Genomic DNA, 20,461 nt, shown 5'->3' on the forward strand with positions numbered 1-20,461 from the left:
TCACTTTACCACAGAAACAACAACAAGATGTCTTGTAGAATAGCCTGCTACAGGCAACCCCCAATTAACATTGTTTTTGGAATTTTATTTCCCATTTTTCAGCCAGCTCTAGTAGATACCAGACATGATCATATTTCCATTTTCTGAGGCTTTATAAGGAAGCTACTCTGATCATTTGGTTTCAGATGAGCAAAGCTACATCTAAAGTCAAATTAGGGTGTGATAAACAAATATGATCTTTAAGTGCCAGCTGGTCTGACTGCAGTGCCAGCTGGTCTGACTGCAATATCCATCCAATTTAAAATTGCTGTGGTATTTTACAGCTCCTGCAGAAGTTTTCAGAGGTATTGCCCCACACTGCCTCACTTTTAAAGTGACAGATTATAAACTAATAATCCCAAACTTCAAATATCTGCAGCTGTATGTAATTCATGCCCAAGGGAAAACATGAGAGGATGAATAATTTAACTGTTAGAAAGATTTTGGTAAGAACTGTGGCAGTATTATAGCACCATGGCTCTACCTATTGTTCTTTATTTATCAAAAGTAAGCACTTAAAAAAAGACCATGTTGAATTCATTTCTGCCTAGAAAAGAATGGCCATAATTGGATATCCATTTGGATAGCAGCATTTACTACTGAAAACTCCAGCTTTTCTCCAGTCTTACGACAGAAAGTAACAGTGGTACCTGTGATGTAAATGGCACATTAATGCCCCCTACAGTAACAGAATATTTACAGAAGCACACAAATTATTTCTTAGATGCCTAATGAAAGTCTTTTGAAGTCAATGAAAAAAATTCAGCTGACCTCAGTTAGTCCTGAATTTGCACCCAGGGACTTGTCACCTTATTATCCAGGTCCTGAATATTTCTAGTCATTGGTAATATACAGTACCTTGACTTTCTGATACTGCTGGTTTAGATTATCTTCTGTGGTTTTTACTAGGCCATCCACTTGCACTTCAGCTGGTTGAAGTTCCAACAGGTTACCATTGACATCATCCTCTTCTCCTTCCAAAGCCTTCTCAGCCCCTTCTTTATAATGTATTCCATTCTGTTCTATTGCCTGCTTATGTTTCCTGCCACGCTCTGCTTCCTTATCCACATTTGATAGCCAATCCAAGAGATTTTCTATTGTATTTTTACTCTCTTTCAGTTGTTCTATGGCTGCAACCTACATACAGAAAGTTCACAATTTGGATCTCTTTTAGTTTTCATATAATTTCAAATGCAGATAGTGCAATCATTTTAAAATGTTTTTTAAAAATGTTGAAGCTGTTTACTAACATATTGCAAATTTACTGTATTTGTAAAACATCCAAGCAGTAATTGCTGGAAACCTAGGTAAAATATTACTTAATATCATATTAGTAAAGCAGAAGTAAGTGGAAAGATTAGTCCCATTAAAACTTATAGTAATTCAAATAAAGATGTAAACTGGTAGCATGAGAACCTTTTCTGTTTCCTGCTTAATTGCTGTTGTCATAGCTTTATCCAGCTCTTTCTTGGACTCTTCTGCCTTTTGACTAAGCAGCAAACACTTTGTCTTAGCTTCATTAAGTTTATGTTCAAGAGCAGTCTTGTCTTCTTGTGACAGCTTTTCTCCATTTTCTTTCAGGAACATCTCAGTGTCTTTCACAATCTCTGCCAGTGCCTGTGCACTTAACTGCATGTCTTTCTGTATCTCCTTGTAGGGAAAAATAACAAATAATAATAAGTAAATTATTTACCTGTATTTTGCTTCAAACTTCTCAGAAACTCCTCAGCCAGAGAGACAAGATAATTTATCTTCATCCCACCTACCCGTGTTACCTGTGGTAAATTAAGCTGGAACAGGCATTCAACTGCAGCACTGGAAACTGTAGCAAAGAGAGGGGTGCACAAGTACCTTAGGCAGCTGGCTGGAGAGGAACTAAGTCCCCATGTGGGTATCAGCTGGAGGTAGCTGCAGGGGACAGGCAGCCCCAACCGCCTAGGGGAGAAGACCATGCTCCCTTGCCCCTGCCTTCCCTGTGGGCAAACTGGTGGTGTAATTGAAGCCCTGGCTGCTGCCCTGCAAGCATAACAGCTTCTAGGGCAGCAACCAGGACTGACAAACAGAGCTGGCAGTGCCTGAAGCTGCACAGCACTAGAATCTGCCCTTTGAATAGCACCAGATTTCTTGATGCAAACTGAAGAGCCTTCTCTGCCAGCTGGATTGCTGTAAAACTTAGCTTGCTCAAAGTGTTATATACATTAGCTGGATATTTCTCTTCAATACCTCTACTTGCAAAAAATCAAGCACGTTAACACCATGGTAGGAGGGCCAGTATGAGAGCCTGGACTAGCTCTTATTCCTAACTTCTTCCACAGTCAGTTCTTGCCAATTTTTTGTGAAGTTCAGACTAAAATCAATAAAATAGGCCATTCCAGAATTACTATAGTTGCTGCTATTTAAACATGTTTTTTTCCCCTAAGATCTTAAGAAAGTATGCTGGGATGACCTTCTAGCTCATCCAATCCAGTACTCTCTACTGCAGTCACCATATCATATATTCCTTAATTCCTTCCAGGAATCAATAATGCTCCATATTTAAACCAGTTAGACTTTTTTTTTTGCTCCCATAACTCCTCCTGAAGGCTCTTTCAGAACTTCACCCTCAACATTTCCAACTCCAATTTATTTACAGCTGATTTATGCCTATTTGTCCTTGTGCCAGCATTTCCTATTGTCTTTTATCCTGGATGAGGGGTGTCAAACATACAGCCTGAGGGCTTGATCCAGCCTGTGGAGCCTGCCATCTGGGCCCTGGTGTTGCCCCTAGGCCTGAGCAGACCTACACAGGGCACAGCACACACCAGACCAGTCCCATAGGCAGGGCCCATTCTGGCCACTCAAAGATTGTGCAGTACAAGTAGGTACATGTACTCTGGATCCTGAAGCAGCCAGAATGGGTGCCGTATGTAGCGCAGTCTGGCCAGAGGGCATGTAGCACAAATCCCAGACTAGCTGGAGCAGGAGCCTGTTCCAGTCGGACTGTGCCACATGGGATGTGTACTGTACATGGCACCTGCCCCAGAATTACCAGGACTGTGTTGGACATGGTGCCTATTCCAGCCAGTCCAGGACCTGTGATGCATGCAGCACCTGTGGGGCTGGATGGAAATTTGATACCCTGTCCTACATGGTTCTCTTCTAGCTATGGACACCCACCAACCTTCATTTTGCCAAGCTAAACAAGCCAGATTCTTTTAATCTTCTCTTGTAAGATAAGCTTTTTGTATGCCAATCATCCTTTCTCCCCACCCCCAGGACTCAAGTTTTAACTAGAGTGCCCATATTTAAGAAAGGGAAGAAGGAGGATCCAGGGAACTACAGACCAGTCAGCCTCACCTCAGCCCCTGGAAAAATCATGGAGCAGATTCTCAAGGAATCCATTTCTAAGTGCTTGAATGAGACAAAGATGATTAGTAACAATCACCATGGATTCACCAGGGCTGAGTCATGCCTGACCAAACTGCTTACCTTCTATGATGAGATGACTGGCTTTGTGAATGCAGGGAGACGAGTGGATGTGGTGTACCTTGATTTTAACAAGGATTTTGATATGGTTTTCCACAACATTCTCCCAGGCAAACTAAGGAAGTATGGGCTGGATGAATGGACTGTAAGATGGATAGAAAACTGGCTGGAGCACTGGGCTCAGAGAGCAGTAATCAATGGCTCAATGTCTAGCTGATAACCAGTATCAAGTGGAGTACCCCAGGGGTATCAAGTGGAGTACCCCAGGGGTCGGTCCTGGGGCTGGTTTTGTTCAATGTCTTTATTAATGGCCTGGAAGATGACATACACTGCACCCTTAGCAAGTCTGCAGATGAAAACAAGCTGTGGGGAGTAGTAGATATGCTGGAGAGTAGGGCTAGAATTCAGAGTGACCTAGTCAAAGTGGAAGACTGGGCCAAAAGGAATCTCATGAGGTTCAACAAGGATAAGTGCAAAGTCCTGCACTTAGGATGGAACAATCTCATGCACTGGTACAGGCTGGGGCTGACTGGCTGGGCAGCAGCTCTGCAAAAAAGGGCCTGGGGGTTACAGTGAAAATGAGCCAACAGTGTGTCCTTGTTGCCATGAAGACTAATGGCATACTGGACTATATTGGTAGGTGTGTTGCCAGTAGGTCAAGGGAAGTGATTATTCCCCTCTATTCAGCACTGGTGAGGCCACATCTGGACTACTGTGTTCAGTTTTGGGGTCCCAATAAGGAACCCAAAAAGTGGACGAATTGGAGAGTCCAGCGGAGGGCAACAAAAATGGTAAGGGGACTAAGGGACATGACTTATGAGGAAAGACTGAGGGAACTGGGCTTATTTAATCTAGAGAAGATAAGACAGAGAGGATTTAAGAGCAGCCTTCTCTCGAACCTGAAGGAGTGCTCAACAGGATGGAGCTAGACTGTTCTCAGTGGTGGCAGATGATAGAACAAAGAGCAACAGTCTCAAGTTCCAGCAAGAGAAGTTTAGTTTAGACGTTAGGAAGAATTTTTTTGCTAGGAGGGTATTAAAGCACTGGAACAGTTTACCCAGAGAGGTGGCAGAAGTGCCATCCTTGGAGGTTTTTAAAACCCAGCTAGACGAAGCCTTGGGTGGGATGATCTAGTTGCAAACGGTTCTGCTTTAAGCAGGGGTTTGGACTAGCTGACCTCCTGAGGTCCCTTCCAACCGTAACTTTCTATGATTCTATGATTCTAAATCTTCTTTCACGAGCATGAATGAACAGAATTGTACAAACCTCTTGTTTAGTTTGGTATTGCTCTAACTCAGCCTTGCTGTCTCCAATAACAAGAGTTTCTTGGTGACCAATAAGCCGATTTTCTGTTTGTGTCAGGAGATCACATATTTCCTGCAATTTCTCTTTGCATTCCTGCTGCTGTTCAGCCACATCCTATATTACAGCAAAACAACAACCAAAAAACAAAATTTGCATAAGTTTCATTAGAAGCTCCCATATGAACTACATTTAGAGTACAATAGTGCAAGGCAATCATTTTAAAAGTATGCTGTAAACATGATAGCAGTGGTACACAGGTTGAGCAAGGTGAATACACTGTAGTTATGGATAAACCTCTCAAATGCTGTAAGTACAAGAGACCATGTATTGATGGAACTGCCCAAAAGAAGTCTGGCCATGCATATGCGAGAAAGATGAAACCTCCAAACGACAGAAGCGAAAATCCACATCTCTTAATCACTTGAAACCTGAGATAAACGCAATTAATTCTGAAAAAGGATATTAAAACAGAGGTTAGTTGTGATTGTTGTGTTAGCTCAGTTGGTATGCACAATATGTTACCTAATAGTAATTGCCGGCCTTTTGAGCAACAAAAAGGAACAAGACATGCAAGTTCCTGACTGCTACCAAGTTCTCTCTCATTCACCAATTTTTATCTATTGCCTGGTAGAAGAAAACTTGAGAAAACTTATAATCTTTCAGAAACCTCAGATTCCCAAGTAACCTTTCAGAATGCATAAACAGGAGAGGAGGAGGTACTCTCTGAGGTTTATATTTACATTTCTATGAAAAAGGGAGGTAAAACTGTACTATAAGCATTCTCTTGGCCAGCCTTGTTGATAGTTATTAAATTAAAATTGCAATTACTACATTATTCATTACTATGCATAGTCATAAATAGTTTTCCTTCATACTAAAAAAAGTACAGGCTTGATCATGCCATATCTATGTACATCATGGTTTCTGAAAACTCAGGTATTTGACCACTTTTCTAATAGCGTAGTACTCAAAGTTGTGGTCACAAAAGGAAAAGAACAGAACAGCACTTCACAAACTTTGACTGCTACTACCTTTGTAGAATTGTGAGGGCAAAAAGAATAAATTGTATAAAATAGGCTTAATCCATAGAGGAGGTTTGTCAAGCAAATCTTCTCTGAAATGCGATTGTTATATATTGTTATTAAATTTCCTCATCCATAGCATAAAACACTAGGCACACATTTACACAGAAAGGCAAACCTTCTGATCACCAACATCTTGTGCTGCTTGTAACAGACTCTCTAAACTCTCCACATGAGATATAATTGCTTCCTGTACTTCCTGAAAAGATTTCTGGGTAATATTTAAAAGCCTCAGCAGTTGTTTGCTCTGATTAGGGGAAAGATCATGGGCATGCTCAGAAATGAAGAACTGAACATCAAATGCAGTGGATTCCAGTTGCATTTTTGTATAGGCAACCTCTTTTGCAGCATGCTGTAAATAAAGAAAAGAGAAATAACCAACAATAAACAAACATTCACTAACAGACAGAGCATATTTTTTAGAAAAATATCACTGTCCTATGTACCTTGCCCCATGTTTAGATATGTTTTTGAGGCAACTTTTAGATGGGATTAATATATAACACCACCAGGCAACTGGCTGAGTTTGTGGAAATATTGCCTTTCTGATCACTAAGATTGCTATGTAGGGGCCCAAAAAAGTAAGGGCTCAACACCTTTTTCTTTTCTTCTCTCTCCTCACTTTTCAGAGGACTAACTGACCTGTAGAACTGAATTGCTGGCTCCAGAGTTGAGTTCATCTACCTGGCAAAAACCGTATGCAGGGATGCAAAAGCAGTATCTCAAGATGTAGAAATATAAGTGTGTTTAATTAAGATATTGTCTTTCTTGCCTTTCTCTAACCCTTGTGGCCATGCTCTGTCCACACCCATAATGTAAGAAAAACCCCTCTCATTTTCAGCTATACAATTAAATTACTATGTATTTTGAAAACTTATTGTCAACTTATTGAACCTAATAGTCACCATTAATTTTACAGTTCACATATGTGTTTAAATGCATGGTTTATTCACTGAAATATTTCAGTTTTTTAAATGAATAATTCTTGATTTTTTTCCTTGATTTTGTGTCTAAGTATCTACTTAGAGATGCTTGAGAAATATATGTAAAATTTATTGAAAAATGAAGTTTCAGCATTAGGATATAAATACAATAAGAGAGGTTGAAACAGAACACTTCCAGGGCCGTGATCAGATCTGTTACCGCAATTACAGGCAAAGCTAGCACTACGATATCTATTCTGTTGGCCAAAATTCCTCTTACGGGTTTCAGGAAAGGAATGGCAGATGAATGTTTTAATGTTGGCTTATTATACATGTTTACTTGTCATTTAAAGCAATATATCCTATGAAATAGTTGCAATTTAAAGTGCAACTGTATAAAATAATTTTTAATAAATACCTACATTATTTTACCTTTTACCATAAATGATACCTACCTTAAGTAGTTGTAAGTTTTGCTTTACATCCTCTATATCACTTGTATTCACCATCAAGTCATTCACAATTTTACTATTTTCTTTGATCCAGTCTGAGAACTTCTGAAGTCTGCTTAGATGTTCCCAATGCAGTTCTGCAAGCTTAGACTAGAAAGGGAAGTTATAGCTTTATTTAGAGTGTCATAGACAAATAAGCCACAAGCTGATACTAACTGAAGGAAAATACACATTTCCCTTGCCAACTGCAAGGGTTAGGTTCTGGAAAGTTCCCATGGTTGGCAAAACCATGGCTGGTAAAACTAAAGGCTTATGGGAACAATGGGGTTAGGGACTTAAATACTGTACAGTATAGTGTAGAGGTTTACCTTGCCAACTGCTGGGGTTAGGTTCCTAAAAGTTCCCGTGGTTGGCAAAACTGTGGTAAGCAAAACAAAATGTTTATGGGAAAAATGGCAGGTGGCGGGCTGATGCACAGCCATGGAAAACTGTGGTTATTCAGAACTGTATACCGTGGTAGCCAAAATGGTATATAGAATATTAAGCGTGGATACTCAAAACTGTGTTTGGCAAAACCATGGTTGGCAAGGGAAACTTGTATAAAAATCATTTTTACTTACCTTTAATACACAGGGTGGTCAACCAGGTGTAGGCGTACCCCTAGGGGTACTTAGACAGGTTACAGGGGTTACGTACCAGCGGGCGGAGATGGAGCGCACCCAGGGTGAAGAAGCAGTGTCTCCCCTGGTGCATTTGCCTCTTACCTGGGGGTGGGGAAGGGAGAGGTGGAAGAGGAGGGGAGGGACACAGTGGCCTGTCCACCCATACCCCTGGCTGAGCCACTGGACTCAGACTGTCTCACGACCCAACCTGGCCGGGGCTGCTGTTCCCTGCCTCTCTGTTTCTCTCCCCCACAATCAGGTGCGGCAGGAAGCAGAGAAGCCATGTGGGGATCTCCTTGCCTGCCATTCCTTGCCCTGCGTTGGCCTAGCGATGCACCTCCTGCACGCGGGGCTGCACTGAGGGCTGAGGCATGGGGCTCCTCCCCTCAAACTGGCTGCAGGCACAGAAGGCGCACTTCCAGAGCTGTATAGGGTGGGCAGCGGTGGGTGAGGAGATCCTCGTGCAGCTTCTCTGCTCCCTATCACGTTGCGTCATGGGGGAGGGAAGCAGGGCAGCAAGGAACAGTGGCAAGCGGGCGTGCTGTTACCTGCCTCTGCGGGTAGGGCAGCTCCCCGCCACTGCATGCACCTCCAGCAGGGCTGAGGGCCACCTCTGGCTGGGGAAGCAGGGGAAGGGGAGTCATGAGCAGAGCCAGGGCATTGGTGGGCTGATGCATGGCTACAGAAAACCATGGTTAGCCAAAACTGTATACCATGATACCCAAAATGGTTTACAGAATATTAACCATGGATACTCAAAACCACAGTTGGCAAAACCGTGCTTGGCAAGGGAAACCTATAAACATTTATTTTTATTTAGATAAAACCAAAACAAAATATTCCTTTTAAGTTGAACTACTTCAAACAAGTAAACAAAGAAACAAAAAAGTTAGATAGGTACATACCATTTCAGTGTCAACAGCAAGGACTATTTGTTTTGCAAGATTTGAAGATATATCACAGACCACATAAAAAGCCTTCTGCACATATTCATAGCTTAATTTTAGCCCCTTAAGTTGCTCTTTGGGAATATCTTTGTGATAAAACTTTAAAAACTCCTCTGTCAACTTCAGATCTTTTTTTAGAACAGCAGCAAAACTGGCCAGTCTTGATTCAAATGACTGCAAAAATATACATCGGGTGTATTAAATATACTTAGAAAAAGAGGTTTAAATGTAAATTAATTAAGTAATTTAATTACTTTAATTTTAAAATTTGAACCAAATGTGCTCTTTCTCTTTGGACTATTTCTAGCATTCACCATCAAGGGGCGCATGCGAACAAGCACACACATGCCTCTTGCAGCATCTCAAACTCCTTTGAGATGCGGCAAGATGCACATGCGGAAACAAAAAAAAGTTCCCTGTGCTGCATATTTACAGCACGGTGGCAAACTTAGACCCCTGGATATCCAGGGGTAAAAAAACGCACAATGAAACAGCAGTGCAAGACATGGTCCCGGGCCATAGCCTGAGGCAACTGGATGCTTGGGTCCTTCATAGAGATGCTCTCTCTGGTAACCAGCCACAGCGTCTGTATTGCTGTCTCTTGCCCTGCTGCTGAAGAATACTGCCTGCCTGTATGTCCCGGCACTCAGAAACAAAACAAAAAAACCCCCAAACCTCGCACTCACTGGCTGTAGCGGTGGCCATGGGGGCCACTAGGGACTCCTGGCAAAGCCCTGCCATGCAGCAGGCAGCATCCCCAGCTACCTGGAATCTGCACTGCCACTCTCAGATCATGCGGGTGTTGCGTGGCTCGGAAGGGCGCCATGAGGTACCACAAGGCACCACATACTGTCTGGAAGCTCGGGGCGGCTCCAGCTGTCACTCAGAGCCCAGTACCGCTCAGTCCCAGTGGCCCTGAGCTCCCAGACAGTGTGCGGCGCCCTGCCAAGCTGCGCTGCATCCACGTGGTCTGACAGTGACATCACGGGTGCCGGGCAGCTGGGGCTGCTCCCCACTGCCCCTGCCATGCAGGAGGATTCTTCCATGAGGTCCCAGGGGCCATGACAGCCATTGCTATGGCCAGTGACTGCGGAGTGTGGGTGGGGGTTTTTTGAGTGACACTGGGACTGGGTAGGGCAGTGACTGGGGGCTGGGACCAGGTGGAGAAATGACTGGGAGGGCTGGGGGAGCAAGCAGGTGATGGGGCTGGATGAGGCAGCTATCAGGGGAGCTGGGGAAGCCAGCGGGGGATGGGGCCAGGTGTGCGGTATGTGGGCCCTGTGGGGGGGGCAGTAGCCTTTGTAAGCAGCCCCCCCTCACAGCTCATGGACTGCTCCCGCATGGCGCTACAGTTCCCCAGTGGGGGCTACGGTCCCCCAATGGGGCCCATAGCCCCCCAAGAGGGTGCAGCCACCCAACAGGGGCCTAGAGCCCCCCAACAGGGGGTCACTGGGGCCTCCTGACAGAGCTCCCCCCACACAGTGGGGGGGAGTGGAAACTGGCCCCGGCCACCTGGCACTGGCACTGGCACTGCCCCTGGGTTGGCAGGGCATCGCATGGCTCCACATGCTATCAGGCAGCTGGGGCCACTCAGGCTGAGCGGTGTGGGGAGGGTGACAGCCACAGCAGCCCCACCTGCCTGACAGCACACAGAGCCACATGGCACCCTGCCAATCCAGGCTGCACCTGTGAGATGGGGCAGTGGCAGTACCAGTGCCAGGTGGCTTACACCGGTCCACGCTGCCCCCCGCTTCCTCGTGCTGTGCAGGGGGCCTCTGCCAGGAGGCCCCAGTGACTCCGACGGCCACTGCTACTACTGGTGAGCGTGGGTTTTTTTGGGGGTAGCATGGGTTGAGTCCAAGATTGCTGGAGCTGGGTGGGGGGCTGATCAGGGATGGCAATTGGGGAGCAAGGGCCAGGCAGGGGGGCAATCAGGGAGTGGGGGCTGGGGCCAGGCATGCCCCACCCCCCCATGGTTCCCTTTCCCCTCCTCCAGTCCCCACCACTTACTTACCTGGCACGAATCTGGGTCCAGATCCCTGCAGCCTGCATCACTGCTTGCCGCGCATGGGCAGGCAGCATGCTTCAGCAGTGGGGCAAGACCAGCCATAGAAACTCCCTGGGGCTGGCTGCCAGAGTGTCTCTATGGAGGACCCGAGGCCCCAGTTGCCTCATGGATATTTTTTTTTTGAGCCCTAGGTATTTTTTTTTTGCACACTTTTTTGCCCAGGGTATTTTTTTTGTTATTGCATGTGCCTCTTGCAGCATCTCGAAAGGCTTTGACACGCTGCAAGATGCACATGCACGCTTGCCTAAACGCACCCAAGGTATCCAAATGCTACTTCGTGCATCTTAGAAATAAGCAATATAACACTCTTACCTCTAATTGTTCAAGCTGGGATTTTAGCATTTCCAAGTTGTTACTAATGGGCTGCTGATTATCTAAGTGGAATTTCATATCCTGAACCACTGTCAAATGGTGTTGCAATTTCTTGGTGTACTTTAAACACAGCTGTACTCCACCGATCAACTGAAAATGTTTTAAAAAAGAAGAAATATTATCTAAACAACATGCATAAAATTAAGGAATAAAGAAATATAAAAATTGATTTCATTACAATTTGTTTTATATTTATCACTTTAGTGTTCTTTTTCCTGGCTCAGTAATGTTTTCCCATATTCAACACGTGATTCCTTTAAAATGGAATGTATAATTGTATAAATGTATAACAGTCCATTTTTACTCACCTTGTCAGTGTGTTCATCTTGTGGATCAGCTTCTTTAATTTTAAGAACATCCTCAGGAAAGCTTTTGGGAGGGCTGCTTGACTTCTCAGGCTGCTGGTCATTTTTCAGAGCAACAGCTGTGTTGTGTTCCAGTGGGCTTCCTGTTAGAGTTTCCAGTCCAAATTTTGACAGTTCTGTTGAGAAAAAAGGACAAAGCTCCTTTGCTTTGCCTTCATACTTATCACCTTTGGAGGCATCAGCAGCCTGGGAGCTGGTAAATAACTCCTTTGTCAAATCTCTCATAAGCTTCTCAAACCTATATGAACATTCATCTCTGGGTGGGATTTGGAAAATTTGTTCAAGTTGAGAAGTAATAAGTTTAGGAACAGTACCTTTTATTTCTTGGTCTCTTTCATTCTGGGACTGTTCATTCTTTGTTTCAGATGGACTATCCATCTCCTGCTTGTAGAAGTCTGGCTTTAGTATATCACGAAGCAGGTCAGGGCTTCTGTTGTCACGCCAAAATAATGGAATACTGTCATAATCCTCTGACTGTATGCATGGTGGACCAGCTGCCAATGAAGATCTAATTTCATCATTTTCTGGCTTGATATTTGACTCACTGGAAGTCTCATTCCCCAGGTGTGTGTCACCAATCATCTTAAGTACGTTTTGCATTAAATTTTTTGTGTCAGAGTAATTTAAAGGTTCGCCTTCTTGCTTGCCAACTTTCAACTTGTTTTTTAAAATATTTTTTAAATCTTCAATTAATAAGTCAGATACTTCAGGGGAATGTGAAATACCTTCCTCTGCTTGGGGGTCTTCCAAGAAAACCATTTCTTTCTGCAGTGATTCAACTGTCATTTCTTTCCTGATACCATTTTCAAAGAACATTGTTTCATTGGTTAAGTCATTCTCTCCCTTAATGATTTTTCCACTGCTGTGACAAACCAATGTTTCGTATTCCTCCCATGCACTATTGCCAAAGCTATCACTTATATTATCCAAACATCCAGCTGAAAAATTTGTTGTATGTATGTGTTTCTCAGGACACGTGGTTTCACTGTCCCCTGGTTCTTGGGTATTCTCAGTACCTCCTAACATGTTAACTTTCTTCAAGGCAAATTCATGGCCACATAGAATGTTGCTATCGGAAATATCTTTAAGAGCATTGTCAGCTTTTTGATAAATAACAGTTCCTTTTTCTTTGATAACATTAACTTCCTTTGATTTTACCCTAACTATCAGGAGAGGAGTCTCAGTTTCTGAGTTTAATTTGTTTGAATGAGTTCCCCCACTATCAGTTATACTGTCAGCTTTCACTAAGTGTTTCGCATTCTGAACAGCATTTTCCCCAGTGAAACCTTGCTCAAAGTAACAAGAGTCAGTCCCATCCAGTTCTGACATGTTTTTTATTGTTATACTTTTTGCACATTGTTTTAAATAAGAGGAAAGATCAAACTCTTCCTCAGTTTCTGGTTCCACAGTATCTAACACATTGTAATGTCCTGACCTAGCATCAACTGAGTCTTGACCAATACTTACTTTGTCTTCATTCATAACAGCACATTCAGTGCCTGTTTTAATAACAGATGCATCAAATATTTCTCCAAGGTTTTCCATATGAATGGGACTTTTACTTAATTCTGCAATATGGCCGTTTTTTAGAATATTAACTATATTTGCATTTTGTTTAGACATTTCGAAACCTTTTTCCCTTTGACCAGGTTTCTCATTTGTGATTGTTTGTATTGGGTCAGTAACTGAATATGGACTATCACTATTGTTTATATAAGACACAGGCCTGAGGGTTTTATCATCCATTTGGGAAGAATCTACCTTAAAATGTTCTATGCAGGTCACCTTATTTATTATTTGCTCTTCAGCAAGAATGCTATCCTCATCTGGCTTCTGTCTTTGGCCATGATTTGAATATGCCTTTGATATGATATTTATGCTGTGGTCAGGTAGCAGATCTTCTATTTGAATATTTTTATTATCATTAGTAATTAGGTTACTACAAGTAGACTGTGATGCACAAATAGGCACAGAGTTTATTACAGTTGCTTCATTCAGACCAATCCCAGACACATGAGTTTTATGCAGTGTGGCATTTCTTTCTTCACTACTAAATGACACCCAGTCAGTGCCAGGGCAATTTCCAGATTGAAGGCTTGCAGCGACATCTTCTAATGTTTGTTTACTTTCTACAAAATCCTCGTAAGGACTTTCAATTTCTTTCTGTATGTCTCCTTTGTTTTTCTCTGTAAGATCAAAACTGTCCTCACCAGAACTATTTTCAATCTTGGATTCTAACTGGAAAATAGTATCATCTGCCATGGGTTTTAAAGGATGATAATGATCCAGGGTATCAATATTTTGATTGCATTTTTTCCTATCTTCAGTTTCTTTTGAAGGGGCAAGGAACTGGTCACCAGTGTTTTTATCAAGATGCTGTGAGTAACAAATAGCCATTACTTCATCATCACCAGTGTCAGTGTCATAACTATCATAATCATAATCCATATAATCATAATCTTCTTCTTCCTCTTGTATTTGTTCATAATTATCCTCAATAGAGTCACTCTCTGTTTTCATTTCATATTCCTCACTTCCATCTCCTTCAACTTCATCTTCATACAGCTTTAGTAAGGAACTAAGGTTGCTCTCCACACTTTCTTCACTCTCTGAAGTAATTTCTGGTTTCTGCCCTTTCTTTTCCGGGGTCCATGTACTTTCTATTTCTTCTTCAGGGATTGTCTCCAACATTCTGGCACCTTCTGAGCCCAGATTTATACTTTCAAGTGTATCTGGATGATTTACTTCATCTGAGCACTGTATGCTTCCTCCAACATTGGCTACTTCTTGCAAAGAATTTCTTTCTTCTCTCATGCATATTACAACATCTATTTCTTCCTGGTCACCTAAAGGAATGTCCTCAGGCTCTGGGGTATCATCATCCTCAAGCTGTGAGGTATCATACTCATCCTCATCTTCAGAAGTGTCAGAGGAATCATAGTCTGAAACCTGAGGAGTGTCATAGGCATCATCCTCATCATCATCAACCCAAGGAGTGTCATAGGCATCATCGTCATCATCAGCCTGAGAAGTGTCATAGGCATCCTCATCATCAATCTGAGGCATGTCATAAGCATCAGCAAACTGAGGAGAGTTGCAAGTTTTGCTGTCATATTCATGCTGCAAGTGGTCAGTTTCAAACTGAAGGATGCCTTCATTCCCTCCCACTGGTAGAGCACAAGGTTTACACGCACTATCTCCCAGAATTAAGTTGCTATATGTAACACTGTTGTCCTCTACCAGATGCCCACCAACCATGTCGATACTGCCTCCCAGAGGCTGACCACCATGTATATCAATATTGTCTTCCAACAGAGTCCTGCAATGAACATCTCTATTTTCTTCCAAAGGTAGCTTCCAGAGGCCATCAGTATGATCCTCCAAGGGTAATCCATAATATGAATTGGTATGAACCTCCAGGGTTAACCTGCTTTGTGGCTCAGTACAGTTTTCTAGTGATGGTCCACAATGCTCTTCACTATAGTTTTCTAGCAACGGCTTGCCAAGTGTGTCAGTATAGCTGTCTGCCAGTAGCTCACCATATTCATTATCTCCAGACTGTGGTGTGCCATGCTCATAATCATAACAAACAAATCGATTCACTAATTCTTCACCATGAAGTTCTCCAGAAAGTCTCTTTCCAATGTCAGCATTTCCAAATAAATTGGGACTGCAGTGAACATCATCTTTTCTCTTATCTTTACCAATTAACATACTTGTATCAGCAAGCTGCAAAAGGTAAGGCCTACATGTTGAATTGTTCTCCTGACCACCAGTAATATCACTTTCTTCTAATGTACTGACTTCACTATAACTTGTCAAATCGTTCACACCCAATACATTTTCTAACGTTTTACAAGTCTCTTTTTCCCTACCCATGGATTCTCTTTCATCTGATATGCTAATTTTGTTTTTATCTCCTGTTGGAATAAGATTGGTTTGTGAGTTACTTAGGGGATGCCCTTCAATATTTCCAGAGTTTGGTTGCTGATGTATAAGCTTACACAGTTCCATTTGTTTCTGTTTAGGATACTCCTGAAAACTTTTGATTGCATTTTCCTTTTCAGAGTTTTGAGTGCTACCTACTATACTTCCAGGTTTCTCTCCAGGTTCATCTAAAAACATGTTCTCTGTATGTTCAGACTGTTCAAAACCATTAGCATTAAAATAATCTGCTCTATTGTAGAAATCATTTTCCTGGGAACATTTATCATTCTGAATATTTTCTTCAGATTGCTTTATGTTACTGTCACTGAAAGTGTTCTGTGTATCATTATGTGCAATCAAGACATTCCTTGTGACATTACTGAACGTAACATTTCTAGATTGCTTCAGATCTATTCCTTTTGAATTTATGCATGTGGTAGTGAGTCCTCCTTCTGCCACATCAGTATTGTACGCAGAATCATCACCTTCCAACAGCATGCTGACAGCTTCATCTAGTTCTCCATCATACAACAGGAGTCTCTGCCCAGTGTTTGCATCCATATAACTATTTATCATCAGATATGACATGAATAACTTTTTGGCATGCTCTGAACTATAAAGTATAGGCTCTTTAGTACTAGACTCTTCTTGTTCTTGCTCATGATCATGAAATACAGGTGGCTGAAATTCATAAGATGATAACCATCTCACAACATTTTTACAAGAAGACTCTAAATCTTCCATGTTAGGCATTTTATCAGGTAAGATCACTTGGTTCAAAACATTCACAGTACTACCATCTATTATCCCTAATTGTGCAGCATTATCCAGACTGAGTACTTCACAAGTTTCTGGAATATAGAGCGCAGCTATTTTCTGTCTGCCATTTAATATTTTGCAGGCCAGCTCATTTGTTATCATTCCTTGATGCAAAGATGTGGATACTGGGAATATTTCACCAGTATGAGGCCAGATGAGGCCAACAAAGCCTCTCTTTGCTTCTAGTATCAACAGTGCACTGGTAGATGATATTAGGTTGCACTGTATAGCTTCATCTACAGTTAAGCGTTTGGCTGAATTTGAGCAGAAGATTCCTCCAGTTTGAACCTGGTAGGTCAGAATCCCAGAAGCAGCATCCTGATCTATCACTCCTTCTTTCATGGCTTCTTCCACCGTCATTCTTTGCCCTGAGTCAGGTTCAATTATACCTCCAGAGAGCAGCTGTGCCCCCAGCAACCTGAACATAGTTTCACGGTCAATGAGTCCTTCATGGGCTGCTCTCAAAATAGTAATCTTCCTCCCACATTTTAGCGTGATTCTACCTTTTTCTAGTGATTTCACAGGTAGAAGTCGTAACCCTGTTTCTTCATGAATTATGCTTCTCTGAATCAGCTCCTCAAGAGAAATCTTTTCTGCAGTGTTGGGGTCTATGAGATCTTTGTAGGTACCTTGTCTTTCCAAAAGCTTTGAAAACAGTGCTGGAGAAATCAGGTTCTTCTGGAAAGCTTTGTGGAGTGTTAAGTGGTCTCCACTACCTGGCACAATCAGATACCCAGTAGAAAGCTGATTCTCAAGAATTTTAATAGCCAAAGACTCTGAAATTATACCTTGATCTAAAGCATGTATAACTGGAATATTTATGAATGATAACTCTGAAATAATTTTTTTAGCATTACTTAATTCCTGCAGTTGCTGTAGAGTCTGTTCATCAATAAGTTCATGTGCTTTAGCTTCTTCAAGATCAAAAGACAGACCTAATTCTGGTGAAATTAGGCCAGATAGAATCAGTTGATTCTCAAGCAACCTAATTCCGGTATCATAGTCTATTAGACCTTTCAGAACAGACTGAAAGACTGAAAGGATTTCTCCGGTAGTTTGATCAATGATACCAGCAATGACGTTATCCACCTAAAAAGGGATATAAAAGAAGTGTTAAGATTTTTGTGGATGGTACATATTAAACTTTTTTTTGGCTTTTGAATACATGCTAAGCATCAAATCATCTACTTACCAGGACTGGAGCAATGCTGTGAATGTTAGCAGCTCAAATGCGCAAGTGATCTATGTCAGTGAATCAACAGCACACGATGTGATAAAAGATTTAAAATCAACATGCATCTGTGAATTGAAAACCTATGCTTTGCATACATAAATAGGGTTAGTGAAAGACAACAGAATAGATGATTGTATAGTGAGCAAGTAGGACATATACCTGGAAGGAAAATTTTCATGCTCTAAGTGTCTGTGAAAGGTTAGAATAATCAGAAACAGTATGTGATACAAAACATCCATGCTATTCATGTTTACAGCATACAGCACTTCTACACAGACACCCAATAATGTGGAATCAATATTATAGCACCCGTATACTGTAACTAGTTGGCATGGAAAGCATGTAATCAGTTTGATAATATTATTCTAAACTAATTACACAAGACATTGCTTCTACATGTATATGCACACATACCTTTGAAATACATTTTTGACAGAATTCAAAATTCTGTATTTAAGATTCAGATCCATTCATAAATGTATTTGCAATATTTCATTATTGTGCATCCCCTCATCTATATACCCAATTAGAATTTAAAGAAAATCTGGACCATTACTTATCGTCTAGAATGTATTTGGGAGAGTATAAAGTAAAAATTAACCCATGTTATTTTATAGTGTCATATTTTTGCAGCACAAACACATACTTATATAGCAGTCAGAGGATGACTTTTAAGAGAAGAGTTAAGTGATGAATGATTTGCTTTATCTCATCATGCAAGGCACACTGTATTAAGACTGCACAAATTCTGATGAACAGAATGTTTATATGCACACATAAAACTACTTATTATACTATACAAACTGCAGTCTTTTAATTCATATTACTGCATCCTGATACATACAATCAAATGCAATTTCTTCTTTAAGTGTTTATATACTGTCCATAACCATGCAGCAAAAGTAAAAGGAGCAACGTATTTCAGTTGGGAATACAATACAAAGTTTTCTGCATTATTACCTTTTCCTCCATCTTTTCGTCATTCAAATATTGGACCTCCTGCAGGTGTTTCAAAGCTTCGTTAGATAGTAAGTTGTAGCCGTCCTGCAAGGATTTCACTTGTTTTTCTATTTCATTTTTCTCTTCACCCGTCATTCTATGAAAAAATTAAATGCAAGGGAACAATTACTTATAGAACTGAAAAGGTTTAGTGGGTGATGAGAAACACATTATATGATTGTTTAAAAATGAGAGCAAATACGGCCCTGTTTTTTTAAACTAATTATTAATATGCATTATAAGGGAGTTGCCTGCAATCAACAAATACAATTAAAAACAAACTCCTTTGAGAAAAATGCAACTTCCTTGGGGCATTCTGGGGTTACAAATATAATATGTGCCTCTAACTGCTTACTGATCACCAATCAAGCCAATATGAGTTAACTTCAATAGCAAGCATTATGAGATTCCACAGCAAATGCTTTAATAATATCCTAAATTAGTTTGCTAAAACTTTAAAGTGTTTTGAAATCCTTCAGATGAATGCTGCTATAAAAAGCTTTTAAGAAAAAGTTTTAAAGGTGCTATAAAAAGTTTTTCTATTTGTTTTGTTACCTAATCAAGGATATATTCACCTAATCAAGTTCTTTTTTAAACGGGAAAAAAATAGAAATAAAATGGTATACAGGCATGTAAAACAAAATTTATTCAAACTAACATAAAAATATTGGTCTGTTCCTTGTAAAAAACTCACTTCTGTTTCATTTACAATATCAGAGAATGAGGTGATAAAAATTAACATACTTGTCACTGTGTTTTGCCAAAAATGACTGTGTAGTCTGCAAAGCCTCAGCTATTTGTTCTTTCTTGGTTGTTATTTCATCCATGGAAATCTGAGAAATAAACCAAACACATTCAAGGTTTCACTATGAATACACTGTAATGAGAGATAAGAAAAATATCCAAAATACACTTTTCCACTGGTAACAAAATAGTCTATTACAGTATAAATACCAGTGCATCTTATCTGGCAAACTCTGGTTATTTCCCTGTAGGTAGGGCATTTTCACATAAGAATGTAAAGCGCTGCACAAAACATTAAGCTACTTGTCATGGAAATGTATTAGAAAAGCCAAATTCTATTAAAATAATGTAATAATATTTAATAAATCATATAAAGCCATATTCCCCATAAAGCTGCAATCAGAAAGATATCATGGAAGTGTCTTGCTCCATAGCTTGTTCTCAGGATGACAAAAATTATGACCTAAAGAAAAACTCGGAAATTGACATACCACATGATAAAAGTCAAAGTTGTGATGTATGTATTTACAGTAGCCCAGAGGTAAAGTAGATTTTAACAGATATTTTTGAAAATACCAGTAGAGCTGTAAGCAGATGTCATCTTTGTGCCACCATCAATTTTTTTACAGTGGCACAAAACCTGATCAGATGTCCATGCCCCTTGTGCCACAAATACCCTAAATTCTGGCTGGGACAAGTTGTAATAATAGCATGTCTTAACTTTTCATGGCACAAGAGTCCAGGCAGCCCTCAGAAGGCACTTTTGGGATTTCAGGAACCTGATTCTGCCGTGGGATTCCCAGGGCCTGCATGTGCAGGCAGGGGAAGCCCCAGAGAGCTGCACTGTGAAACACGTACCAGGAATTCCCTGCAGACATGAGTTTCATGCTAATGTGCCACAGATTGGGAAGTGGTCTGCAAGCACAGACAGAAGAAACCCCCATGGGAGTTCCCCCACTCCGCACCTGCAGATGCGCACCCTAGGAATTGTCCTGTAGGAAATTCTCATAATGCACATATCATGCTGCCATATCCCAAGTTGGTGGAACCCCTCATGG

At 41.2% G+C, this 20,461-nt stretch overlaps 1 protein-coding gene across 22 annotated transcripts in view; it reads right to left on the minus strand.

Moving 5' to 3' along the window:
- Positions 1-20,461, minus strand: part of DST (dystonin) — a 486,590-nt gene that overhangs the window by 156,140 nt on the left and 309,989 nt on the right. For 15 of the 22 annotated variants that reach the window (XM_090034349.1, XM_090034342.1, XM_090034246.1 and 12 more), the window contains 10 exons: positions 19,404-19,492; positions 18,621-18,756; positions 11,624-17,515; positions 11,256-11,405; positions 8,834-9,049; positions 7,270-7,416; positions 6,010-6,243; positions 4,771-4,923; positions 1,456-1,689; positions 898-1,176 (listed from right to left, as the gene is read on the minus strand). In XM_090034349.1, coding sequence (XP_089890475.1) covers positions 898-1,176; positions 1,456-1,689; positions 4,771-4,923; positions 6,010-6,243; positions 7,270-7,416; positions 8,834-9,049; positions 11,256-11,405; positions 11,624-17,515; positions 18,621-18,756; positions 19,404-19,492 — 7,530 coding nt within the window. The remainder of the gene's footprint in view (positions 1-897; positions 1,177-1,455; positions 1,690-4,770; positions 4,924-6,009; positions 6,244-7,269; positions 7,417-8,833; positions 9,050-11,255; positions 11,406-11,623; positions 17,516-18,620; positions 18,757-19,403; positions 19,493-20,461) is intronic. The other 7 variants (XM_090034292.1, XM_090034274.1, XM_090034333.1 and 4 more) reach the window with 1 other exon arrangement.

The sequence above is a fragment of the Crocodylus siamensis genome, chromosome 1 (assembly GCF_052110815.1).
Source record: "Crocodylus siamensis isolate JL-2025a chromosome 1, ASM5211081v1, whole genome shotgun sequence".
Lineage (NCBI taxonomy): Eukaryota > Metazoa > Chordata > Crocodylia > Crocodylidae > Crocodylus > Crocodylus siamensis.